The sequence below is a fragment of the Theobroma cacao genome, chromosome 9 (genome assembly GCF_053813885.1).
Source record: "Theobroma cacao isolate CCN51 chromosome 9, ASM5381388v1, whole genome shotgun sequence".
Lineage (NCBI taxonomy): Eukaryota > Viridiplantae > Streptophyta > Magnoliopsida > Malvales > Malvaceae > Theobroma > Theobroma cacao.
In genome coordinates this window covers 32,138,215-32,159,669 of record NC_142647.1, presented here as the reverse complement: position 1 = coordinate 32,159,669, position 21,455 = coordinate 32,138,215, and the positions used below count along the sequence as shown (strand labels likewise).

Genomic DNA, 21,455 nt, shown 5'->3' with positions numbered 1-21,455 from the left:
AAAAGAACAAAACTATTTTACTAATAAATTTCATATTTATTATAAAAATAAAAATAAAATAACCTCATCCTCTTTGTTTTATTCGAAATTCTAAGTGAGTTTATTATTAGTTTTCGAAATAGATATTTCGTCTTAAAAAAATATCTTTCGCTGGATACATAAGTCTAGTCGTTTGGTAATCGTTAATTTGATAACGTGACAATATTAAAATGATAATTATATACTTTATATTTTTTAAAAAAATTATTATTATATAATCTAATTTTTTATTAATTTTCTTTTGTAAATTTAAAAAAAAAAATAGGGAGTGCACGCTAACTGATCTTTTGGGAAATTTTTAAACAAAAACAAATATGATAATAAAATTTTAAATTAATAAAAAAATATTTTAATTTTTATATATTTTTTATTAATGATGTTCACACTTTTGACGGGAAATGTCTATTTTGATTAATTAAAATTTTTTTCTATTCTTCTTTCTCGTCACCCCTCTTCTACCGGCCGAATGAACGAGCCATGTGAAAGGGCCAAATATGGATATCGACAGTTGGGACTGAGGTCGCGCCTTACCTGGAGTGGGGCATGGCCCTTCACGATCGTAGATCAGTGAGTGGGACAGCCAAATCTGGTCCTTTCACCGCCCCCTTCTCCTTCAAAAATGTTCAAAAATTAAAAATGTAAATTGTCAAAAGCACCTCTCAGGAGCACCCCTGAACTGCATCCGCAAACCCGAACCCGAAAATGCCCATAAGAAAAGTGAAAATTTTCCAATTAAGCATTTTTTTTATAAACTTCAATTGCCACATCAGTAAATGATCATTTTATTGTAATATTGGAAATTATAGGGACTAACGAGATGCTTTCTAAATTGTATGGACCAAAATGATGTATTCCCCAAACTTTGAGAACTAGGCGTTTAATTTACTAAAAAAGTATATTAAAAGTCATTTATTAATTTAGAATCATTTTATACAAAAATTAACAGTTTTCTCCCAAAAAATTTATTTTTAATTTTTACTACACTTGAATTTATGATGTATAATTGTAGAAAACAAATTTAATTATTGTAACAGAAATGATTTATTTTCTTACTCTTGTTTCTCAAGATTAAGAAAGATAATATCCAGCAAGAGTATAAAAAATAAATCTTAGTAGATCAATAACTTGTTTTGTAAATATTATTTTTTAATTAATTTAAAGATCAAGTGTTTTAATGAGATTCGACAGCTCCAAGTACAAGTGATAATCATTTTCTTGGATGTTTTTCCACCCATCCATTTAGTCATCCTTCCAACCAACGCCTAATGCTTGCCAGAGTGAAAACAAACTGGGAAACATGGAATACTTTGTCTCATTTCAAGCTTACAACGACAATACCTTCTTACAAAATGCACTGCAGTGTCTACCCTTAAATAGATTTCCTACCTAACTAAAACAAGAAATTGAAACTGGCGATGATACCGTTGATGAAACACTACATGGCAGGTTGACAGTATCATGATGATCTAGTTAGGTACTGAATTCCCTTAATTTCTTTCTCGCCAGGCTTGGCCATGATTGCATTGAGAATAACAAATGGACAAAGATGAATCTCCCCGATGAAGGCTATTGCTTTTGCCCTTTGAGCTCATTGAACCTAGAAATCCCAACTACTCAATTCAACTAGATGTTTATCCAACCTCCACAGTATGCAACTACTAGTCAGATTACCCGTCCTTTATCTGGTATAGAATCTGTGATTTAGACTTAGAAAGAGAGATACTGAGTCCAAATGTGATCAGAATTTGCAGAGCTACAGAATCAAATACAAGAAGAGAGACCCTATTTTTGCCCTTTTACTATCTATTCAACAATGGCACTAAAAAAAGAAAATCCATATCTTTAATTGTCTCTCCTAACAACCAAAATCAACGGTTTCATTCATTCCTTTGCATAATTCTCTTTCTGAATCACTTTCCATACTTCCCATGGCCTTCAGTCCTCTTGGTTTCTGAATTATAGGAGCAAACAATGACAAGAAGAAATAAATTGGTCAAAAGAAAAAGATTTGGTTAAAAGGCAAAACGAGTTACCTTCTTTGAAGTTTTCTTCTCCCTGACTTGATACCTCTCTTGGCACAGGTCCGATAGCCATGCCCCAGGGCTCACCAACTACACAAACAAACACCATGGTGAACAATAAACGAGGCAAGATGACAATCTTTTGCAAAAATTTTTTTATAAAAGTAGAGTGACTAACGAGTATGCTTCTCTGGATCGCCTTTGCCCTTTTCTTTGGCCTTTGAGGAAGCTTACATCCCTTCATAGCCATGAAATCTTGTTCCTTTTCTTTACAAGATAATGTGGTGAACAACTTTGGCCACACAATGCGTTTATCTTCCTTTACCTGATGATCCATCAAAACCTTTGTATTGTCATCCAGTCCTAATGAACCCGAGCCCCTTGTTGCATAGTACCTATCTTCCTTCTCTGGTGATGTCAATGCTGATCTTGGTTTATTTGTTGCCAAATCAGAAATATGCCTGTCAAAGGAAAATTCCGGATCTATGATTAGACTTAAAACTAACTAGTGCTGGATGCTCAACAAATGAATAAACCCAGTACCTTAAACAAAATTTTATATACAATAAGTGAAAGTCAAAGAAGAAATTGGATTTGGGTAGTTGTTTTCTCACCTGTTGAGACGATTGGCAACAGGTGAAGAAGCCATCTTCTTCTTTGGCAAAGGTAAAGGCTCTGTTGTTGTTGGCTTGCTGCTGCTGCTGCTGTTGCCAAAACGGTGCTCTTTTTTAAGCTTATTGAAACACCTAAGCCTCTTCCTGTTCCCCCATTGCAACACAAAATCTTTCTCCATGTTCTCCCTCTTCCCCTCCATCTCCATTGCTACTATATGACTTTCTCTCAAGATCTGCGGCCTAAAGAAACAATGCTCTGAGGAGAAAACGCCTTCAAATACAAAAGATTTACAGCATGGGACACAGTAGATTTCTGGACGACAAATAAAAAATACGGCGCTTTTATGTTGTCTTCACCAAAAGCGACCCTCACTTCCTCTCTTTGTGTTTGCTTTTTTCACCCTATTTTGTTTCTTACTCTTTTAACACATTTACTAAATAAGAAATCATCCTATTTTATAGTCTTTTTCATTTGTTGTATTATCATCCAATTGAATGACCTTTTCCCTTCTTTGGTGGTTGGGTCCGGGTCCAAGTTTTCCTCGCTTGGGGGTTTCTTTGGATCCAAACAGCTTTCGATTTCTAGTGTATATTGGATTAGGTTTGTATTTGTCTTTGGTTCATCGATTAAATAAATTCCATGTGACCCAACCGATCGAGATTTATGACTTGCCTTGTTTCACGATGTTGTCAAATCAATGATACTCTTTCTCGTCTTCCCTTCAATATTCATCTTTTCTTTTTGAATCTTTCTAATAAAACTATGTCCATTTTCTTTTATTTTTTTAAATATCTGCGGTTCTTATCTTTTTTTAAGTTTCATATTAATATTTAATATTTTTGTTAAAAAAGTATAGTTTATCAATATGATATATATATATATATATTAAAAAAAATTACAAACCTTAAGTCAAAATCTGCTTTTTAATCTCCGTGTCAAGTCAAAGATATACATTTAATTTGAGATGGATGGAATATTGATTTAATAATTTTTTAGGTGTAAATTTTGATTAAAGAGATTAAAAATGAAAAATAATCCATATTTATATATTTATAAGAAAAATAAATGAATATCAAATTATCAAATATCTTCATTCCATAAAGCACAAAACTTTATGTTTGGGCTTTTGAAAATAAGTTTACATGATATCTAAAGAAGCTCATGAACTATTTAACAAAACTCGAATAAATCTTTTACATTTTTATTGTATTCAATCAAGTTTTTATATTTTTTATTTTGAATCAAATAAGTCTTTATAATTAATATTTAATTAATCGTTGTTAGCCAAGATGCTACTTGTTATTTTATATCGTGTGGCACTGATATGTCATAATAGATGATAACGTGATATGTTGATCTGACATGATGATATGATCATGTGACATTTTCATCATTCACATTAGTACCACCTAAGTATAAAATGGTAGATAGCATTTTGACTAATGACAAATATTCAACTGTTAGTTATAAGGGTTTATTTGACTTAAATAAAAATATAAAAATTTGATTGAATGCAATAGAAGAATAATTTTTTTTTTTAATTTTTAAAAATAATTCAGAGATTTTTTTCAAGCATTATATCAATTAAATTCCATTATTTTTTTACTTGCCTTGCAAAACTTGGCCATATGCCATGTGGGGACCATACTGGGTAGCATGTAAACAAGTTTTACCACTATTCGATTAGTTTAATTAAAATTACAATACGCTTATAAATAGGTTTGGATTACTTATAATTGACAAATTACTTATTTCAATTTATAAATTGTCTAAATATAAAATTATTCTGAATTTATTAATAAGACTTGGACTAATAAAATACATAAAAATGATATTTTTTTTTTTCAAATTCTAGTAGAGTTGGGTTTTGTGGGTAAGTAGCCACATCATTTTTAACTAAATAGATGTGTTTGGTTAATTGGGTTTTAATAGATATTGTTAACTGGGTTCGGTTAAGGTATGAGTATTAAATTTTATAATAAATGTGCTTGGTTTTAATTGGATTTTAATAGATATTGTTAATTGGGTTTGGTTAAGGTATGAGTACTAAATCTTGTAATTGAGTTCGGATATGAATACTTCAAAATTAGTGGATTTCTTATCTGTTGTCATTGCTAATATTATGGGTGTCGATGAAACCTTTTGTCCAAAAGTCGACACTCTAAAATGGATTACACAGCCAATTCCATCACAAAGCTATGAGAGAGACAACTTGATCCCTTGCAAAGGACCAAATTATCTCTCCATCTTTCCTCATAAGAAGTGGATTGGGAAGTAGGGTACGGGAAGGTAGTAGGCACCCATTCAACGCAAGTGGGGAAGCTTGACTGCTACTATCATCTAATCATATTATAAAACAATAAAGGAGAGTACCTAGAAATTTCTCTCACAATGATAATTTATGTAGCAATTTATATCAAATCATATGCATAAGAATAACTAGAGAACATGTTACCACCAACCCAAAGCATGCTCCTTTTTAAGAATCAAAACGAAATACTAAAACGTGGTTATAGGATTATCAAAAACAAACCCTTAACATGCACACTAAGCAATAGAAACGTAAAATAACCAGGAATCAAAGTTCATAAACTCATTAATTTAGAATATAAAACTAGTAGAAAGTCCGTAAAAAGATCAAGAAATTGGCAAGGGTTAGAGTATTATAAATAACAAGCATAAAACAACCAAATAAAATTTAACTCACAGCAATTGTAAGTAGTTAAACATGAAACCAAAGAGGAAAACATGTCTTAACAATATCCAAACATAAAATCCAGAACTGATTTTAGCATGAAAATCAAACTAGGAAATGGTTACAAGCACTAAAAGTTGACAAGGGGTATAAGAAGCCTAACCATGCATATTTAGACTCCAACAACATCGGATCAAAACATAATCATTAAAACACATCAAAAAGTCCAAAACACAATTTAAAGCAAAAAATCCAAACAAAACCTATAGAGAGCATAAACATACATCAACAAGGACAAAACACTAAAATGAAAAAAACCGAGTCCAAACTTACATGGAATCGTCCGAATACAGCCAAATTAGAGATATAAAGCAATTAGAAGCCATAAAAAACCAGTAAGAATCTTAAAAATAACAAATGTGTACTAGGGGAGGCACATGCGTTCCTTTGGGTCACGAATGTGTGCCAAGTGAAGGCACACTTGTAAGAACGACACCTACACCTGTGTCTCGTCTGCAAACGACAAATTACATAAGATTTCTACTCTGTTTCTCATATTTTCTGGGGTTTCATCCATTTCACATGTACCAAAACATATTCAAATAGTTAGCACATGATCAAAACAAGTTAAAACAATAAAAGAAATCAAATCCACACTAAATCAAATTAAACAAGAAATCCTAATGAGAATAGGAGTTGGTGCACAACAATGATAAAACAAAAATTTTTGTCCAATTAAAACTGATATTAAACGTTGAAGGGTGTAGAGAACCCTTGTTTTACTTGATAGGGATTAAACTCAGATCCTTAGGATGGTCCAAATGAAAGTGCAAATTTATGCCCTAAAAAGCCAATCGGTTGGTTGTAGTATTTAATGCTGTTTTAAGTATTTGATTTTAAAATAAGGCTCTTTATCTTTATGTTTGTGAATCAACTAATAAAATAAAAAGTCCATGAAATAAGATATGTTTTACAAAGAGAATTATAAAATGTTGCAATTGTGAGATATCTATTGAATAAGCAAGTCTTCTATTCATCATTCAATTAATCACATCATCACAATTAAGGCACATTTCATTAAGTGCATCATCATACATCATGGAATGACAAACTGATGAAGTATGACTAAAACATATCCTTTACTTTCAGAAGTTGATATCACATACAATGTCATGCAACTGTTAGGAATTTTGAGAATATGGTGCCCTGGAAAGCAAGTATATTCTCATGTTTAAATTCATTGAATTTATTTGTAATGAAAGTACATTTTGATAATAAGACGAAGAGTTTGTTTTAGTAAGCATTCATTATCTAGTTATTAAGGTACCAAGATTCTATTGAGATATTAAAATACATTTGTATGAAGAGTCATACATAAGAGACATATATTTTAATTGAATCTAAAAATTGTTCACAGCCATATAATAAAGCTGATCACTTTATAATGTTAAGGCTGTAGTGTCCAGATTACTTCCAACGAAACGAATGTGATTCATTTCAAGGGAATGATGAGTCTCAAATAATTGAAATGGTTGACTTCGAGTAATGACACTATAACATGAACTGGAATCATGTGGGAATCAAATTTAAGTTTTACCGTTACCTAAATCTTGATCTCACACTTATGCATTTGCTTATAGTAGAACCGAAATCCTGATGGATAGTGGACTCATGTTTAATCTCCTTATAATCTTTGATTTACCATGAGCATGATCATCATAAAGCATTCATCTAGACTCCGTATTTTGGGATTATAATTGAGATGAACATTTGGGAACATATATTCAGATAATAGAGTTCATAGCATTAACATCACTTCTTGTGATTTCAAGAAGATTGGTGATTAATATGGGCCCAGTGGATTGATGAATTAGCTACTCATCACATCTGGATACTCAAAAGATTAGATCTAGAGTATTGAATCACTAATTGGATGAAATTTGAGACTAGGGGACAAAATTGACATAAAAGGGTAAAACGGTAATTTCACCTTTTGTCATTGGATGGTTATGAAAGTTCACAATATAAGGGTTGCAATTGGACAACTAATAATTAATATCAAATATTGATTATTTCTTGTAATAATAGTTAATCCAAGAGTGCAACCATGAATCTATGGTGGAGTGATTTCATGGTTAATAAGCTTGAATTATTTTTAATGAGATTAAGAATAATTCTAAGTTTATTGGAGTTTGGAATATCTATGTCCAAATAGATTCTCCACTTATTTTTGTAGAATTCAACTTGTTTAAGTTGGAATACATGTTTTAATTTGTTTAATTAAATTATGTACAAAATTGGCAGCTTTGACATGTTTGTCTTAATTTAGACAGGAAAACATGTTTGGTCTTAATTTAGACAAGAAAATATGTTTGCCTTAATTTAAGACAAGGAATTTTTTTTTTGTCTTAATTTAGTCAAGAAAATATATTTGTCTCAATTTAGACAAGATAAAATATTTTTTGTCTTTATTACAGACAAGAGTTGTCTTAAATTAAGATAATTTTAGGAGGATTTTTGCAAAATGAATCTAGACATCCATGTTGATAAAAAAAGACTCCATGTTTGACTATTACTCTTTTATTTATTATTAATTTTTTTTTAAATAAAGATGGATAATAATAAAATAAGAGTTATTATTCAATAATGAGTTTTATTTTATCAAGAACTCTAAATGATAATTAAAGAATTAAATTATTTATTCTTTAATTTTTATTTTGATAATTATGGAGCATGTTTGATGCTTCCATAACTCTGAATGGATGGTCAAGATTGATTCAAAGGTGTTTCATTTTGATTAAACTTTTGAAGTAAGAGTTTTAATAAAAAGAGAAGAGGTTGGAAGAAACTAATAGAACGTACTTTTTCTTAAAAAAGTTTCAGCCATCTCCTTTCTTCTCCTCCTCCAAGCTTTTCCAAAGAAAAGAGAATAAACTTAGTTGCCATCTTGTAGCCTTGCATTCCACACCTTGTCCACTCAAGGTTCAAGTTGAAAGTATTCTTGAAGAATAAGTGGTAAACTTATTTGGTCAAGAAATCATTCATTGGTGTTGTATTGTCAAAAAATAAGAATCTCAAAATAAAAGTATGGTTTTCTTACATAATAGATTCTTATTTTATTTTTTTTGGATGTGATTATATTACTTGCAATAATAATAATGTGTGTTTCCGCTTGTGTAATTGGATTGCTTGCTTCCTTTGTTAAAGAAATTTTTGAAATCCATACTTTACACAATCACATTAATCCACAAAATCCTACTCCAACAACAACATCTTATAATAATATCATAGGCACATATTGTGCACATTGTACACACACCTTGGTGCTCAATCCATCTTTGGCCTCACTACCATAGGCTTTACATGTGTCATACACCCTTCTTGGTGCTTAACATAAACCATTGATTCATGAGTATCATAAACACAAGTAATCTCAACTATTTACATAGTTTGTTATCATCATAACACAAAATAAACTTAAATACGACATTAGAAGGCTTTGAAGGAAGGAACTATTACACCTACCAAGCACAAGTTGAGCTACTCCTACACAAGTAGCAATCTAAGCACACTACTGATCTGAAAAAAATAAGAGAAACTAACAAATGAGTCACAAGACTCCATGAGTAAATGCAGGAAGGGGACAAGCCATAAGGGGAGAGTGTTTGTAATAAACCATGAATTTGCAATTCACATGAATCTCATAATTAAACATCGCATTTTCTTTCAAATGCTTAAAGTGATGTTTTTCAATATCATTTCCCATGAATCAAATAGAAATCCAAGTCACATAATCTTTTGGATTGAAAAAGAGGCTTAAATCTAAATGAAAAGCCATTAGAAAGGAGAAAATATGAGGTTCTGTACCTTAAATATCAATACCTTCACCATGGGTATCCATATTTTCTATCCAAAATGTTTTCTAGGCTGAAGGTATCGATACTTCTCTAGGAAGTATCGATACTTTTTACATAGAATGCTTCTTGAGGCATTTTGTTCCCTAAGTATCGATACTTCATTCATATAAACCTAGATTTTGGATATTTTCCAACACATTCAAGTCTCAAACTACTTCCTAGCATCCATACTTGCTAATTCTCTTGCTAAATCATTTGAGATACATATGAACATACTTGTACATGCATTCATAATACGATTCAACATTTCTAATATGCAAATGGATGACTCACAATATCTTAATGCTGAATGCTTGAGTCACACAATAATTATCAAAGAAAAAACTGAGGATGAGGAAGGAAAATGCAACAATCTTGTTTTTTAAAATGACCATCATGGCGAAAGTGAAGAACTAGGAGAAGTCACCTCAATGGACATAGACTCTACTTCAAACAAAGAAAAATCAATAGCAGAATGTCCAAAGTTCAATGGTAAAGATTGTTATCATTAGAAGAACAGATAAAACAATTTATCCAAGTGAGATTTTGAAGTTTGGAGAATAATCAAAGATGGCTCATGTGAGTTGACTAGAGAATTAAATGAATGGGATGCAAGTCACTTAGACATGTTGGAACTTAATGCCAAAGCCATGCACTTTCTCTTTTTTGCACTTGGAAGCAAAGAATACAGTAAAGTTTCTTCATGTAATAGTGCAAAAGAAGTATAGGAAAGATTAGAAGAAATATATGGAGAAAAAAAGTTTGAAAATAATAATAGACGAGTCAGCAATGATAAGTCAAGTAAGATTTAATCCTCACAACAAAGTGACAAAACTAGCTTATTGTTCTAGAATCTAGAAATGAAGGTAAAATATCTATTTGATGGTATGTTCAAATATACTTTTGAAGAATTTGAGGAGGTTTTGTGATGAACTAGTTCATAAGTATGGGAGAATAAATTTGGAAAATCATGAATAAATTTCAAGCCTTAATGTTGAAAATGAATTTTTGAAGAATGCAAAACTTGAGTTAGAAAGAGAAAATTAAAAATTAAAAATGGACTTTAGAATATGTGAGATGAATCTCAACAATGTAGGAAATGAGAATGAAATGCTAAAAAATGCTCTTGAAGGTTATAAAAAGAAAACTGATTAAATAAGTTTCAAGAGTTAAGCTAATAAAGCCTTATTCTAAGTGTTTAGAGAGTTTTATTTTTGGTTACTAACAAAAGGATCCAAAGAAATTTTGGATACAAAAGAAAGAAAAAAACTGAGAATCTGTGTAGTGGGGAAATCAGTGTAATAAAAAGAAGAATCAGAATGTCTAGAATTGGCACCCTCATTTTGAAGAATCAATTCTTTTGGCACAGAGTACTTTTCAAAGGACTCGAAACTCCTTATGTAGCTTGAAACATTAATGAGAAACAAGGTGAGAATAATAATTAAATATTGAATATTTTGTTCTTATTGTCTTGAATGTTTTGTCATGACATGAAATGCATGAATTTATCATAAGAAGTCATCCAACTTTATCTAACCCTTAGGCATAATGGCCAAAGAATCTAAGACTAAATTAGTATCTTAATGACTTTCACTAAAAAGGTTAGACATTAAGATCATAGTAGTTAACTGAAATAACTGTACAAGTCAAAGTGACAAGATCCACTTAAAGAATGTTAGAATTTTGAAGAAATAAGATGAAGTGCCATATATCTTTTCTTATAAGATTAAAAGAAATATTATTGGTTTATTCATTTACCATAACTCTAGTGCAAGACTATTGTGAAACTTTTCCAATTCTCTTCACCCCAACTTGTTCATCGAAATAATCACCAATCATGGCAACAAGAAATGGAAATTATATTAGAAATCGAAAAGGAGAATCATCATCAAAATCCAATCACAATTTTAGGAAGAATTTCAACAATCATAAACAAAGAAAAAGGTATTTGTATCTGTTTTCACACCTTCAAGTGATATTTGGTCAGTCAACTGATTTGGATTACCTAAGCACACTAAAATTCCCATACTTAGAGAATCTTAGAGAACAAGGCTGGTTGACAACTTTAGAAAAGAATAGACCCTGTCGCGAGAATGCAATCAAAGTTTTCTATTCAAATGCTGACACTACATTCATTGACAATGAAGGAAAGCCATATACTTCTAAGGTCGCATTCACTACATCAATTATGGGAAGAGAAATAGGTATTTTTCCACCAATAATCAATCATGTCTTAAGAGTTCCTAATTTTGGAATAGACCCAGAAAGTCTACGCAATGAACTCAATGAGCATGACTTAGAAAAAAAGTTCTTCATCTTTTTTCCACCAACACCACTAGAACCCATCAATGTAAATTGTTTAAACTTTCATGACAGGAGTTTACACTTAATTTTGTATTGGTTCTTAAGACCAAGTGGGAAAGAATATTCATTTGTGAAAAGTGAAGATTTGTATTTCATGCATCACATCAAACTAAACAAGCCGATCAACTAGAGTTATTTCACATTTAGAGACATGTTGGAAGTAATTAGAGGAAAGAATGAAAGATTAGTTCATGGAATGGTGACTAGTCAATTGATGGATGCACTTGAGTTCGACAATAATGCAGACTTGATTATTAGATGTTGAAATCAAAAGACCATTAAAGAAGCAATAAAGGAGTTCGAATATCATTTGGTTGAAAGGAAATGGTATCAAAAGAATATGACACTTGCACAAGTTTCTGAACATAGAGATACAGAAATAGATGATACCAAGAAATTCTTTGACACTAAATATCCTCCTTGCCAAAACACAATGAACTCCTTGATTGCAAAAATTGACAACTACTTTGATAGTAAAATGAAAAAGCTACAGCATGAAAGAGAAAAACATACAAAAATATGAAAATATGAATCAGCTTAAGAAATTTGATTTAAATAGTTAATTCTCAAGTCAATCCATTAGAAGACAAATATCATTTTGTGGAACAAATTTATTGTAACTCTCGAAACATCTAAATTTTTAATTTTATTGGATGACTTTCAGATTTTCATTCACATACATTCATCCACATATTTTCTGATATCTATTGATTGACATGTTTGACAATTTTTTATGATCTTATCCTTAAATGTTGATGGATAATTATATTTAACTTGTGCTACTAATGCTCTATTTGTCTATGAGTTTTTTTCTTTTGTTACTATACTTAATTTTCTATTCCTTTTTCATATAACAAAAAGGAAGAGAAATATAATGAGTAAATTTGCGCTTAACTTTACATTTATGTTGGCTGGATTTTTCAAAAGTGCTTTTAAACTTAAATGTAAATCTTTTCAAAAAAGCACAAATACAGGAGGAGCTTTACTTGAGAAAAAGATTATGAAAAAGTGAACATATTTTTAAAGAGAGTTTTTTTTAATGAGTAAATTTAATTTTTAATTTTGTCATATCAAAAAAAGGGATATTGTTAGCTTTATTCTTGTTTTGGCATGACAAAATTGATTGAACTTAATGAACTTTGAAAGTGATGAAAGATATTTTTGAGTATGAATAAAATCTTCAAAGGATTGTTAAAGCTGAACATAAAGGAAAAATATATTGAAATGCTTTGATTGTTTGAAAATGTTTTCAATATGGATGATCATGCTCTTGAATTTAAAGAAATATCTCTTAATTTTCTCAAAAGTCTCTTGTTTTCAAAATTAAATGTGTTAACCTAAGAATCAAGTTTTAAAAAGAAATGCTTTAATTCTTAAATGAAAAGAAAGCAAAATCTATTTCTTTGATTACAAAAAGAATCGATTATGGGAAAGAAGAAGTTAGTTCTCGAGCAAAGATCAATAGTAAAGAATCGATTTTGAGAAAAGAAGAAGTCGGTTCTTGAAAGACAGAAGCTTCAATTGAAATTTGGGTACCAAAACATAGTGAAAAACCGACACCTTGAAACAAAAGAATCGATTCTCCAAGATTGCAAAGGTGTCACCTTTAAGCCCAATTGTAAAAGAACCGACACCTCAAAATAGGAGAATCGATTTTTTAGTGACAAAAAGCTACAGACTTGATGAAGAACTAATAACTCAACAACAAAGAATTGCTTCTACAAATGTAACAAAATTTTGCAAGTTGGCTGAAACATACAAGAAATGATTCAAAACTCACTTTAACGGGTAAAAAATCTCAAAGGTTATATAAATAACCATCTTGAGGACATTAAAGCAATAAGAGAAGAGGATTTTGAAAGATTTTGAATCATCCTTGAAGGGGAAAAGAGCTGAAAAACAAGAAAAAAGGTGAGATCAAAAAGTTCCCATCTTTAAGCAAACCAAAAATATAAAATTCACATCTTTATTCTTTAGCTGATCCTACTTGAGCTTAGACCTTCCTTAATCCTCCTTATATTTGAAAAAACACTCACCTTTTTTTGATCTTAAACTTCTTTATCAACCTTTCTAGATCTTTTGAGTTAAAGATTCACTAGAATCCACTGTTGTATTGGTTTTATCTCCAAGCAAAAGGTAGAGGGGTTTTGTCTGATCCTTTAAAAGGCTACATTTTGTGTAAAGGTTGTGCTTGAACTTGAAAAAGATAGTGTCTTGATAGAGGTTATACTTAATTATGCAAAAGGCATGTTATAGAGTTTACGCCTAATCTTGCAAAAGGCATGTTATAAAGGTTATGCGTGACCTTGTTGAAAAGGCAAACTAATAGTGGATTCAAACTCCTTATGCTATCATAGGAGAGAACGTAGGCATTGGAAGGCCGAATCTCTATAAAATACTTTGATTATTTTTTATTTTTTTTACTCTTTGTGTGTTCAATTTATACTCTATTTTATTATTTCATTCTTTCATAGTTGAGCTAATTTTTGAAAAAGAGGGAATTTTTACTAAGCAACCAATTAACCCACCTTCTTGGTAGTTTTACTTTACGCTTACTTCTAACAAACAAGTCTCATATTAAGTTATCTAAAAGGTTTTTGCTTTGATTCGTGTTTTATTTTTATCACTTTGTTAAGAATTGCAACACCCATGTCTTCATTTCCTTTGAAATGACTGTTGTTGTTGTTGCCCATCTTTTGCTCCATCTCTATTTCTGGCTTCACAAGACTTTTGTTAAAATTTCTCAATGCTATCTATGTAACATTTAAGTGCTTGTGGTTTTAGTTGTTTGTGTTGGGGGTTGTGCTTTAGCCGATTTTGGATTTGCAAAGTGAGTCATTTTTCTTATACCACCTAATTACCAAAGGTTGAAAAAGAAGCTAAAGAGGATTTTGGATTTTTTGGTCACCGACGAGTGGCGATCGTCAATTGTCCAATGGCTTGAGATGGTGGCGTTGGCAATGGCCTTAAGTCGGATTCTAGAAAAGATGGTCGACTTTTGAGAGAGAAAATCTTAAAGGGAAAAACTAAAAAAAAAAAAAAAGAAGAGAAAGAAAGGAAAAAATGGGAAAGAAAAAATAAGAAGGGTAAAATAGTAATTAAATTTATGCCGCATCATCAAGTATATATATATTTCATTAATATCCATAATAACATTTATCCATAGTTTGGCATGCTTCCCATGCTTATTAACATCTATGATCTCAATTTGATAGGCAACTTGTTACGAGCTTAAATCCTATATGAATTTAAACTAATACACAAGTGCACTTAATGTTAATAAGTAATAAAGTGATAAGTACAAGAGTCGATCTCATGAGGAGTTGGCTATAATTCTTCACTAAGTACTAAAATTCGATCAAGCTAACCTTATCCAAGCTAACCAAAGTATGGAACATGATTTAAAACAAACTAATTGATTAAGCTAATTAAAGAAATGCAAGGTAAAATAATCTGGAAGCTGTATTTTAAAAGTTTAGGATTATGGTTTCATTCAACATTTCACTTAGATTGTTATTTCTCTAATTACTTAATTCAATGAAGGTTGATGCTAGTTTAGAATCCTAAAGCATGTGCAAAACTATGTATAGGTATTTATACAATTGCTTAGATTAATTGGGTCTCTATATGTCTATAGGATTCAATTAAATTAGGTTCTTTAAGCACAATTTCTACTTAGACTATATGTGGTATCTAAGCGTATGTCTACTCTAGTTGTTAAACAAGGCACTTAATTGCTAAGTGATATGAAGACATAGTATCCAAGCCTAGGTCTAATCTAAACTAACTTTGTCAAGTCTCATTTAGACACCACAACCATTCAATTGGTGATCAAGCAATCAATAGTCAATAAATTCATATTTGAATAAACATCAATATACTCATTCAAAATAAGTAAAAAAGCAACAAATAATTCAAGTTACATGTAGAAATCCACCAAAATCCTAGATAAAAGCTATTTAGTTCATCACAGTTACCACAAAGTTGAATATTTCCAAAAAATAAATCATTGCTACAGCAAAAGATAGAGAAAGAAAGGAAAAACTAGTGAGAGAAATGATTTGTTGCAGCTTTCGAAACTAAATCTCCTTTGATTTCCCCTCCTTTCTTCTTTTGTAGAATCCCTCTTTTTGCTTTGAAAATCTTTTCTACTCTAGCCCCTTTTTCTCTGCTCAAAAAGTCATATTTATACATCCCTTTAAAAGCCTTAAGATAAAAAATCGAAAGTTGTAGTTTTTTAAGTCATGTGCTAGTGCCTAGGCAGCTCTCTGGAATTTGTATGGAAGCATTGGCATCTCGAAGTTGCGGCGCTAGGCGCTAGCTCCTTCATGTTGCCACTGTGCAAAATCTGTTGTAGTATCTTCCCTTGAGATACGATTTTCTCCTACTTCAAGGCTGAACATGACAGTTGTAACTCTGCTTCTTAGCTTTCCAATGGTTCAAGAATCATGTTTATTGGACTTCTTAATCCCAAGTTATGCTCAAGATACCGCAACATGTTTGGTGAGAGTCTTCACCTAGCTACCCTTGAATGGTTCATCATTCATTAAACTTTATGCACTTGAAAACCCTTAAAAACAAAGAACTAAATCAGTGATGGCTCAAATTAGGACTTTTAATATGACATTGAACTAAAATTACTTGAAATAAAAATGATTCAACATGCATTAAACTTATTAATGAAAAACATGAAAACTACCTAAAATCAATTTAAAAACACAATGACTTAGCTATTTTTATGCCTAAAAAATGTGCAAGATAACTCTATATAAAAGAGTTATCACACCCCCAAACTTAATATTTTGCCAGTCTTTGAGCAAAACATAAAACAAAGAAAGAAACATGAAAGTTGAAAACATCTACTACAAGTTGGTTGTACCAAATCCAAGATCACATTAAATTTCCTTGTAAGTTATCTTATTTCCTCAACTCAAAGCAAGCATAAATATTATCCAAGTTTACATTTCAATTCAATTGAAAGCATGTGCTCAAATGGATTCCCATGAGTGTACGTAGTTTCTTGCAATAAATATCATGCCATTCGGATAGGTTTATGCTTGTGCAAAATTCAAATTAGTCACGAATTTCATAAGTTTACTTTTCATCTCTCTTTTCATTAATGTAGACTAACACTTACTCAAGGATCCTTAGGACTCTATCAAGCTTATAACGTATGGCCAGGGTCAAGGTAGGATTTATGAAAATATGTAACTCAAATCACCCTAAGCATATAACCATTCTAGAACCTATAGTAAGCTTTATTTTTTCACTTCTCCTAATTACCTATTTTCCCTTTTCTTCAACCTTTTTCCTTCATTAAACACTTTATTCAATTTTTTTTTTATTTTTAATCTTTTTCTTCTTCTTTTTCATTTCTTTTTCATTCACAGTTTAACACCCCCAAACTTATTTCCTTTTATGTTAGGTAGTGGGGTGAACAAAACTTTTGAGTATTTTTCTCAACAACTTCACCTTTTCTACCTTTTTTCTTCATTGCTTAGCTCAATTACACTCCTTAAAATGATCTATGTACATAGAAGTGATGGGTGTTAAAGTGGAAGTTATTCAAAGACTAAGGTTAATTAGCTATGTGTTTAACAAAGAAAAGGAAAAAAATTAGGCTAAAAAGGGATGACTAAGGATAATACACTACGAAAAAATAGACTTTTTCTGACGGAATTTTCCGTAGGAAATAGTCAAGTTTCCATTTGAAATGTTTTTTTGACAGAATTTTTCATTGGAAATTCTGTCTCTAAAAATGTTGTTGGAAATACTTTTTGTCAAAATCTGTCTGAACTCCGTCGAAGAATTCCTACAGAATTTCCATTAGAAATATACATAAATCCATTGAAAAAAAGCTAAATTTCGATATATTATTAATATTTTGCTAGTCCTCGAGCAAAATATAGAAAAGAACTAACTTACGAAAATCAAATTCAGTTAATGAAAACTAAAATAAATATAGTTACTACTACTACTACTACTACTACTAGAGATAAAGTATACGAACTCAATGATTCCCCATAATTTTCTCAAAAGTATGTCTATCAATCATTAACTTAAGGAAAAATATAGGCCTCGTTTAAATTCATATTTCAATTCTAATGCAAGTACATTCTCGAATGGATTTCTGTGTGTGTGTGAAATCTTTTACCAAGAATATCATGATATTTGGATGAGTTTATGCCAACATAAATATCAAATTAGTACTAGCTTTTCATAGGTTTACTTTTCATCTCTCTTTCCACTGATGTAGACTAATACAAAGCTAGGGATCAATAGAACTTTATAAAGCTTGTAATGTATGGCTAGGGTCAAGATAGGATAAAAGATAATAATGTGTCCTAAATCACCCTAAGAACATAATTATTCTAGGACCTATCTACAGAGCTCTATTTTCCTTTTACAAGTACACCTTTTCTTCCACATTTGATGAAATACCCCATACTTTGATATAGTGATAAATAAAGTTGAGCGAATGCAAATTGAGGTCAATTAAAATGTTTAAAAGTGATAAGAGACGAAAGGAGTAGTTTAGGATAAAATATTTTGCAAGTGAGAAAATAACAATAAAATAATAATAATTTTATCGGAGGAGAATTGGTGAGATAAAAGGCGATTCGAAAGTCAAGTGAGACATAATAAGGTATTTCAAGTACCAAGGAGACAAGATAAAATTTTTAAAATATTAATATTTAGCCGGATGTCGAAATCAGTCATGAAGAAAGATCATATGGTTGATCCAAGTGGGGGAGAAGATGACAACCTCGACTCTATAAAAATATTTGTCATGACATACATGTGATGGATAACATGTTTGCATGCTAAGAGTCTCGAAAAAAAAAAATTTACAAAAGTCGGTATTGTACCTAGAGGTACAAAAAAGTTGATTTAAACCTCGAACTAGATCAAATAGAGAATTTATGATGAAATTAAGAATTTTAATGTCCCAAAATGGTTTAATATGGTAATTCGGAGTTCGAGGATCAATTTGGAGTCAAATCGAAATTTTCGCTATCTAGGGACAAAATGGTCATTTGCCATCTGGGGACAAAATAGAAATTTTTAGAAAAGATTTTTGGCCCCATTTGACTTATTGGAGTAAGATTTGAGGTTTAGAAGTGAAAAATTTTAATTTCGGTATAATTTGGAGAAAAAGGGTAAAATGATAATTTTGCCACCCAGAATCGAAAATTTAATTTTTGAAAGGATTTTGATCAAATTTAATTATTTGGAGTGTGAAATGAGTATGAGGAGTGCAAATTATGCATTATGGTAAATTTTCAATTTTTGGGGTAAAAATGTAATTTTTGAAAAGTTCGAGGGCAAAAGTGTAATTTTGAAAAATTTACTCCACCAAAACTTTAGAAAAATCTGGAAATTTCACTTAAGACTTGGATAAGTCAAGGGGAATGCATGGTGGAAAAAGTAGGACAAGTGGATGGCTAGAAAAAAAAATGAATTAATAAAATATTTAAAATATGAATAAAATAATATTATTTCATTAAACAATAAAAAAGGCATAAAAAAATCAGCCCACCCATTCTTCTTCTTCAACATTCGGCCAAGCAAGAAACAAGAGAGAGAAAGGAGAAAATAAAACCCTAGCCAAGAAATTTAAAGGGAAAATAGGTGAAAATTCAAAAATCAAGTGAAAAAAGGTAACATTTCTTAAATTTGTCTTGTGCTTTACCTTTCCCATGCATTTCCCATCATTTTCCATGGTTGAATCATGTGATTTGAGGATGATTTCAATTCTGGTCATATGGGTTTAGAGAGAGAAAGTTGTTAGATAAATTTGATTTTGAGCTATGTTGGTGTTTAGTGTTAGTTTAGCATGTTTATGAGTAAAACAACAAGAAAAATATTTATTTTCTCCATGAATTTTCCTAGGCCGAATCTAGCCAATGGTATGTGAGGATGAGGTTGACTTTATTTTAAGAGAATTGGGTGGAAAAATGATGAATTATGAGGTTGAAAATTAAATGGGAATTTTCGGTGCAATAAATTGAAATTTTTACCCACTAGGGGTAAAAGTGTAATTTATAGTTCGAACTGATAAATTGGACCAAATTCACAGTCATTGAGGTATTGTGGATATAATTGGATAATTGAAATTGAAATGGATGGAATTGGAGTCGAATTGGGGATTTTAGGAATTTACACCGTGTATAGGCGAGTTAGGTCGGACACCGCAATTAAGCGATTGTCTAGACATTTCAAATCCTATCTAGTGCATACGCATGGATAAGAGCCTGGAATAATTTATGATAAATTGACACAATTTATTGAATTTTGTATCATGGATTATGGATAGGTGGTGAGTCAATTGTTTCGGGTAAGAGACTGCACCCGAGGGCGGAAGATAGGAGTATTTCTACTCCTAATACTGTGAGTGAACTTATTATCATCTTAATTATCTAGAATAGTTTTATACAACTGTGTGATTTTATGGAAAATGGGTTTAAATGGTAAATTGTTATGTTTTAAGAGAAATTGTGATTTTATAAAATGATTTTATAAATTTTATGGAAAATCGAATATTAGTTTTGAAAATAGAGTAATTGGAGACTGTCTGCTTGTGTTGCAAATTTATGGTTTTGAATTGAATGGCTTATGACAATAAATGAGCATGAATGGCTAAACTGATTTTGGTGTTATAATTATTTATACTGTGTATTCAGCCTTGAGAGGCTAGGTTGCGATAAATTGCCATGTCATGTTAGAATGAATTTTATTGATTGGTGGATTATATATTAATTATTTACTGCAGAGGGGGTTCCGTGGACCAGCCTATTAGAGGGGTAAGGAACGGCTGTATTTTTCTCAAACTAAAAATATATTTTAAGTGTATATGAAATTTTAACAGCCTTGGCGGACTCGGTTGGATGCCCTGCGCAAGGTATCACTGAGTATGAGTTTTGGCACGAGTCAAAGTTTTAAGAAATTCATAAGCCATGTTGATTACTCGATTTATATGGATTGATTTTATTTGGTTGAAATGAACTGAAAGGTAATGAAATTACAGTATGATGACTTGTTTTAATTGTCTCCATTTACTCGGCTTTAGATACTTTAGATGGTATCTGTTTACTCACTGGGATTTTATAATCTCACCACCCTCATTTCCTCACATTTCAGGCTCAGGGAATTCCATAGTTAGCTGACTTTGACAAGGACTTTCATTTGGACTCGAATCGGTAAAAGTTGTAGGTTTCCAGCTTCCGATGCATTTTGGTTAGATGTGGGCCCACGTGTCACTGTAAAAGAAATTTTATGCTTTGGTTATTTGCTTTATAGTATATATAAATATAATTAACTTTTACGCTATAAGAATTATGTACCGATAGTTTTATGAAATTTTTTTTATAAGAAAATAGTTTATTTTATTGAATATTTTTATTATATTCAAATGGTCAAATTTTCACTTCAAATGAACGTTTTAGATATTTAATTTGTTTTTAAATCATTAAATATATATTTTCGGCTTACTTACTACATTTTTAGCAAGTTTCGAGGTTTTCGACAAAAATGACGAAAATGCCCTTGTGAGCCAAAAAAAATATATGTTACGTTATGATTTGAAAATGATTTGTAATCCTTCGTATTTTGATATTTGATAACTATTGCTCACCAGGGAAGTGCGAAAGCTGATACGAGAGCCTTGCGAGGTTTCGATCGACATTCGGGGTGAAGAATGTTTGTCGAGGCTTCGCGGCGGTTGTCACGGGCTCGATGGGGAGTTCCGGGTCGTGACAATTTTATTGGTATCAGAGCATGATTTAGAGATCAGATATTTTGATTTCAAAGCTTTGGATTTTAAAG

At 31.1% G+C, this 21,455-nt stretch overlaps 1 protein-coding gene and 1 long non-coding RNA gene across 2 annotated transcripts; one reads left to right on the top strand and one right to left on the bottom strand.

The window, feature by feature from the left end:
* Positions 1-1,317: 1,317 nt before the first annotated feature.
* On the bottom strand, positions 1,318-3,114 carry LOC18589150 (uncharacterized). The gene is made up of 4 exons (XM_007014001.3): positions 2,675-3,114; positions 2,239-2,521; positions 2,073-2,150; positions 1,318-1,990 (listed from the first exon to the last, which is right to left on the bottom strand). Exons 1-4 carry the CDS (start codon positions 2,878-2,880, stop codon positions 1,895-1,897), a joined length of 663 nt encoding a protein of 220 aa, XP_007014063.3. The 5' UTR covers positions 2,881-3,114; the 3' UTR covers positions 1,318-1,894.
* Positions 3,115-19,166: 16,052 nt separating this feature from the next.
* On the top strand, positions 19,167-20,965 carry LOC148760859 (uncharacterized). Its single transcript, XR_016028209.1, has 3 exons — positions 19,167-19,291; positions 19,948-20,021; positions 20,772-20,965. It is a non-coding gene; the product is annotated as an uncharacterized LOC148760859 (long non-coding RNA).
* Positions 20,966-21,455: the final 490 nt, after the last annotated feature.

Bases quoted from the DNA above. Each gene is read 5' to 3' on its own strand.
- LOC18589150 (XM_007014001.3), bottom strand. From the start codon at position 2,880: ATGGAGATGGAGGGGAAGAGGGAGAACATGGAGAAAGATTTTGTGTTG. The intron at 2,522-2,674 runs GTGAGAAAACAA...TTCCTTTGACAG, and splicing joins GTTGCCAATCGTCTCAACAG to GCATATTTCTGATTTGGCAA. The intron at 1,991-2,072 runs GTAACTCGTTTT...CCTATAATTCAG, and splicing joins AGAAGAAAACTTCAAAGAAG to AAACCAAGAGGACTGAAGGC.